The following is a 7150-nucleotide window of genomic DNA, read 5'->3' as shown; positions in this document are numbered from 1 at the left end:
ATGGTAAATGTCACTCTCATTCATGTTCTTAGCAGCATGCATATTGATATATAAAAAAAAAAACCATCATTTTCAACTTCCACATTATGGTTATTGTTTTCATTATAACGGTTACAACCATCTTCTAAAAACAATATTCGGGGTTGATTAGAGTTAATTCTTTTATGACTACCAACATATGGTTGCAATTCTGCAATATAAAATGAAATTAACGTGATATGAAATGAAATTAACAGTATGCAAAATGATATTTTGTATATATTTTTATAAAAAACATATAAAAAATTGTTTAAATAATTATATATATGGATCGAAAATTAAACAAATTGAAAACAAATCTAAAACGATGACCATACTCCATTTAGATGTATGAATGGTTACATCTTCATCCTTCTTCTTCAATGAACAGTTACAGGAATCATGATAACGGACCAGACCACATACACCGCATACAGAGCGCTATGTAGGAGGCCTAGTATTAGCCATCTTCTGTTATTGATTATTACTAATTAAATAATACAAGAACCATATGTAGACGATGAATACGGTTGAAGATGATGAACACTACAATACCATATCAGATAACAAATCATACGGGATTTATATATGATTTGCATGATTTAATGGATTCGATTTAATCTTACCTTTATTAGTTTTGTCAAATGACTAATCTACCCCTTGACTGAAATCAATCAACGTAATTGGACGTAGGGGCGAAGCTTGAACATTTAGTTTGGACTTGTGGGGGGAATATAATTTGTATGAAAATAGGAGAGCAGAGGGGGTCACAACATAAATTTTATAATTTTAAGCTTAATATGTATAAAAATTAAAGGTTAGAGACTATTTCTAGCAAAAAAATTAGGGGGCCATAACCCCTCTTAGCCCTAATAAAGCTTCGTCCATTATTGGACGGATGGATAAATCAAATATTGATCTAATTTGACAAAACTATTTCTTATATTTACATATTAAAACTAGTTTATATATATATATATATATATATATATATATATATATATATATATATATATATATATATATATATGGAGAAATACAATCTTACATTATACATTGAAAGTATATTCATAACAGAGACATTACAAGTATGTTTTCATTTATATAACGAAGTAGACAATAAGATAAACTAAAACAGAAATTCGACAATGATGTAATGGATTTTGGGTCCCATTAACACTTTCTATCAAATCTGAAAATTTCCCGAGATTGAACTATACGAATTAATTTCATTTTTGAAATTTAAAAATCGATGTTTATGTTTATATATATAGACGCTGCTCATTGTATTGTTATTTTTCAGATATTCACAATGGGAGAAAGCTCATCGTCACCACGAGGGAGAAACTTGAGTGATTTCATTGATCATAATGCCTCATTTTCTTCCTCCTCTTCAGTAATGAAGCTGTTTGGTGTCGCCGTCACTGATGGCGGCATAGCTCCGGCGACAGAACAACCAGACGGTGACAGCAAAAGATTCGAGTGCCAATATTGCAAAAGAGACTTCGCCAATTCTCAAGCATTAGGTGGCCATCAGAATGCACACAAGAAAGAACGGCAAAGATTAAAAAGGGTGCATTTCATGAGTAACCATCACCGGCGTTTTGCAGCGCCGGTGACCATTATTAATGCACATGCAGCAAGATCTGGACATTTCCAGCAACCGCAGATGGCGGTGGTGGATCACTATATATGTCCTTCGTCACCACCACAGGTACTGTCGGGTGTTCCTCTAAGATTTCCTAGCAGGTTTTACATCGGACGACCACCGCATCTCAGCCTTACCACTGCCGGAGTGAGTTCAAATTCGTCAAGGATGATCGAAGCAGCAGATGATAACGGTGATGGTGTTGACGTTGATCTGCATCTTTGATGGTTCCAGCTGCGGAGCTGCCAATAACTTTTATTTTTTTATTTTTTGTTTCTAAATTCTAATTCATTTTGGGTCATAATCTAATTTTGTTTCCATGTTTTGGTATTAGTTTCTGCAGTTATTATTATATCTCTTATATTAAATATTAAGTCAAGCATATGCTGTGTTCTTTTTTCTCAATTCTGACTTAAATATTGCTACGTAATCTCTCCGAAGTTGGGATAAAGAGCTAAACCCTAGCGAGGTTTTGATAACAATTATTATTTTTATTTTTTCTAATTTTTTAGTGTATATAATTACAAATAAAAAAAATAACCTGTAATGCTAACATAGTTCTCGTTTTATACACATTTAGTCATTATTGTTATTTTTCTTGTAAAATAAGCATTTTAACTTGTATATTCGGTCCTTATAACCGGCTACTCCAGGTTAAGTTCTTAGTTCGTACACATTTAGTCTTTAATGTTTTTTTGTTGCAAACTAAGTCATTGTTGTTTGTGTACACATTCAGTCTTTATGACCAGTTTTCTTTGGGTTTTGCTTACGTAACATCTTACGTAGGACAATAATTAATGACATGTTCTCGTACATGACTATTCTCTCACTTATATCAATAACATAATTCATGAATCGGTCAAAGAATGGTGGTACCCTGGTTTTTTCCAAGAAGAAGATGTTTTCTTTGTTCCATCTATTTCAATAACATAATTCTTTGTGATCTTTGCAATAATGTCTGCCTTCTCCTTTTCTTGAGAAAAACTTTTCCAAAGGATATTATTAGGTAAATCTGAAGCCTTACTAAGTTGTTTGATATTCCCAAAATATGGCTCTTGGAGCTACAGGAACCCGTCATGTATGAAACCAAATGATATTTATCGTATAATGGTGATCAAATCACACACATGTTATTAAAATAAGATGCAAGAGTTAAAGGTGGTTTTGTTGATTTTAGTTGGATAATCCCAGGATAAAGTTAGCTCATTCTGATTTCACTTTTTGTTGGGTCATATGCCATATGGACGATTTTGCCCTCATGATAATCTCTTGTCTAGTAATGGTAGTTTAGTGTAATTTTGATGTGGATTGCAGGTTTATGAGTATTAATGAGTCTTATTATAGATTGGTTATTTGCAAATTATGTATTAACATGAGAATTTTGTTGGGTATGGTCGTTATTACCCTTGGTCAGACATTGTTCCAATACTATCTATTGGAGCACTTATGATGTTAATTATTGGGGAATTAGTACTTGTATATTCTTGAAAGTAAGAAACTTAACCTACATGTACACCTAGTCATTGTCTACGCATTTGATTACTTTTTGATGAAATCTGAGTTTTTCATGATAGAAATTAACTCAACAAAAGGTTTCTATCGTTTTAATAAAGAACATTTTGTACTGTCCATTTAATATTAAGAAATCCATGTGAAAAAACATATGCATCAATCCAAGTATATGTAGAATGAAAACTTTTTTGTTCGAATTGGAATTTATGAAATTGACATTGAGTAAATGGATTATATATCGATTGATTTAGAGATGTGACTTACAGGGAATGCGAGAGAAGACAAATGAGAGAAGGAGGTGTTGATCGGAGCAACAATGTGAGAGATGGCGTCGAGTGATACAAATTTAGGGGATAAAGCTAAGAATTTTCAAATCAGTCGAGCGGTGGTTGTCAGATCATTTATTGATGTAAGAAACCACTGAACCTTGTTGCATCAATCCAATGCAATCAGAAGATCTATCAAAGTTGAGGATTTTTATTCAGTTCGTTAGTTCGTTCCCATATTTTGAGTTCGTTGTTGAACTTGATTATATATATATATATATATATATATATATATATATATATATATATATATATATAGAGAGAGAGAGAGAGAGAGAGAGAGAGAGGGTGAGGTTCAATAGAGAACCATTATTAACAAGGAACCAATGAATCAATCGTTAGCGTCGAAATTTAAAGCGATCAATGGCCAAAAGAATGGGTGTACATTTGTACATTGGACGTACATACACCGGATTATACCATAAAACCCATATCTTTACAAAAAAACTCACATCTTTTTTTCGTTTAATTTTTTTTAAGCCACGTTTTTACCGAAAAAAAAGCAGAATATACTATTGTTCACGATTTTTCATCATCTTTCCATAGAGATCCATGTTGATATATATAAAAAAAACTTCTTTTTCGAAAAAAAAACCTACTTCGTTTTGTTATTTTTTTTTCAATATTTAAGTTATTTTTATAGAAAAAAAAAACAATTACACCAAAAATCTCAATTTTTTGTCATCTATTAATAAACATCATCAACGATTAAAAAAAAACCTTGGTTAGTTCAGATTCACATCGTACATCTAAATGTAAATATTTCAGTTTTAACATTCACAATATGAATCTAACTAACTATTATTCACATTTTGCATATGCTCAGATTCACAATATGAATCTGTACTAAAATTTCGTTTTTTTACATCAATATGAATCTATATTTAAACAGTACCAAAAAATATGAATTTTGATATATTTATTAAAAATGTTCGATAAAAAATAGGCTTTAACTTTTAAAAAACAAAAAAATGAAGTGGGTTTTTTTGAAAAAAAAAACATTTTTTTGTATATAAATATGAATCTCTATGGAAAGAGGACGAAAAATCATGAAAAATGATATATTCGATTTTTTTTCCGATAAAAAATATGGCCTAAAAAAATTTAAACGAAGAAAAAATTGAGTTTTTTGTTATAATCCGGTATATGTGCGTCCATTGTAAAAGTCTACAACTCTTCCTTTTGCCGTTGATCGCTTTAAATTCCGACATTTTAGATTCTTCATTGATTCATTGATTAATAATGGTTATCTATTAAACTTTTCCATATATATATATATATATATATATATATATATATATATATATATATATATATATATATATATATATATATATATATATATATATAAAAGTTGGATCGAGTGACACAAAAAAATAAGTGAGTACTGCGAATAAAAATCTTTGCCGTATTATTGAAAAAATAAAAGGTGGAGATTTGATTTTATTTATCGTCAATATCTCGCGAGATTATAAGACGTTTTTGTAATTATGTGCAAGATTTGGACATTTTCCGGCAAAACTTAATTGTTTGGAGGTTAAATAAGTAAAAAAAAAGAAGGAAAAAAAAGATGAAAAAAAAACACATCCACTCACTTCGTTTTTTGGCCATAACTTTTTTTTTCTTTAAAGAAAAAATATTTGAAAACAACGAAGTTTCTTTAAATTTAATTCTCTACAAAATGAATACAATCATGAAAATTAGAAAAAAATTTATTATTTTTATTTTCTTTTATAAAGAAAAACCCAGAAAAAAAATTCTCCAACAAACATAAAAATTTAAGGGATACTTCTAGTCAATATACTAGTCACTTTGTAAAAAGAATTTTTCAAAAATAAGTTTTTGAAGTATTTATTTTTATTTTTAAGAAATATTAATTTAAAATTTTTTTTGAACATAATATAATCCAACATATGATGATTCAAAATATTATGATTTAAAAAAAAAAAAAAAACTTTTGATTGAGCTTGTTTATGATCCTTAGTTTGTTATGATCTATTTTCGACTCATATATTTTATACTACTTAATTTTATCTTTTATGATTAAAAATTAAATAATTCAAAATATATAATGATCAATAATGTTTTTTGAACAAAATCTATATTTACTTATGTTATTGATCCAATATCATACGATTCAAAATAATTTTATTCAAAATTTTATGAACAAAAAATAATATGATTCCAAAAAAGTATGAACGGAAAATATTATGATCATTATTATTCTTCTTAATTAAAATTTTATAATTGTTAAACATTGAAAACTCAAACCGATATTTACTTTTAAAAATAAAAAAAATAAAAACAAAATTAAATAAAAATACTAGTACCTTCAACTATGTACTAAAGATATTAAAAATAATAATAATAATAAACGAAAAAAAAGAAAAAATAAATAACTTCTTCTAAAAAAAGGAAAAAAGTAAAAAGAAAACCGAAAAAACAATTAAAAATGTCAAAACCGAGCATATATCTATTTAATTTTTTCTTTTTTGATTTTTTTTAGCAAAAAATAAAAAAATAAAAATAAACGAAAATAAATAATAAAACCCATTTAAAGGACATTCCATGGACGTTCGTTTTGCGTAATTAAATCCTTGAGTCATTATTAGTTACCACAGACATGGGTCGCATGCGAACGCAACACGACGAATTATTTGGGTTTGACGTTTGTGCACTGGACGAAATGGGTGGTGGGGAACTGTCATCGCAGTCCTCACCTGAACTGGACCATATATATATATATATATATATATATATATATATATATATATATATATATATATATAGTTATGTTATTTTGTTTCTTAAATTTATTGTGTGCTAGAATACATCAATAGAATTTTAGTAAATTAAATAATTATTTAATTAAATTAAATATAGATATTAAATGATTTGCATAATTATATGTATATTAAATGATATCCATAATTATAATTCTCTTTTTATGGAAACTAATTAAATCTGTCATTAATGTCAGCAATAACATTATTTTAGAATGAATTCGCATCTACGTTTTTATATATGAGTTCGTATTTTGTTTCAGGACTCACTCACTTAACATACAATAAAGTTGCATGGAATATGAAGAACGAGAGTGTATTCTACTAGAATACACTCTCATTCTGCTGGAATACACTGTCATTCTTCTAGATATGAATTCATTCTGAAAGAATATTATTGTTGACATTAATGACGAATTTAATTAGTTTACATAAAAATGAGTTATATGTATGGATTGCATTTAATATACATATAATTAATACTAAATTCCTATTGGTGCATTCTAGCACACAATAGATGTGAGAAACATTTGAACCTACCTTTTATATATATATATATATATATATATATATATATATATATATATATATATATATATATATATATATATATATATATATATATATATATATATATATATATATATATATATATCAATAGTTATTTTGAACATTTTTAAAACTTTTTGGCTATTTTTTAAAACTTAATTATATAATTAGGCTAAATTTTCTTTTTCTAAAAAGAACATTAAACACTAAAATTTCATATATATATATATATATATATATATATATATATATATATATATATATATATGTTATACACAAAGTGATGCATTTTATTAAACTTATAACACTATAAA

The 7150-nt window shown here is 27.3% G+C and overlaps 1 protein-coding gene across 1 annotated transcript; it reads left to right on the top strand.

Annotated features, from left to right (window-relative positions):
* Positions 1 to 1306: 1306 nt before the first annotated feature.
* Positions 1307 to 2018, top strand: LOC145121139 (zinc finger protein GIS3-like). The gene has a single exon (XM_079056922.1). The coding sequence runs from the start codon at positions 1331 to 1333 to the stop codon at positions 1889 to 1891; it is 561 nt and encodes a 186-aa protein (XP_078913048.1). The 5' UTR covers positions 1307 to 1330; the 3' UTR covers positions 1892 to 2018.
* The last annotated feature ends 5132 nt before the right edge of the window (positions 2019 to 7150 follow it).

The sequence above is a fragment of the Lactuca virosa genome, chromosome 6 (assembly GCF_052849685.1).
Source record: "Lactuca virosa cultivar CGN04683 chromosome 6, Lactuca_virosa_CGN04683_v6, whole genome shotgun sequence".
Lineage (NCBI taxonomy): Eukaryota > Viridiplantae > Streptophyta > Magnoliopsida > Asterales > Asteraceae > Lactuca > Lactuca virosa.
This window is presented reverse-complemented; position numbering and strand designations above follow the sequence as displayed.

Coding starts and splice junctions, on each gene's coding strand:
- LOC145121139 (XM_079056922.1), top strand. CDS start 1,331: ATGGGAGAAAGCTCATCGTCACCACGAGGGAGAAACTTGAGTGATTTC.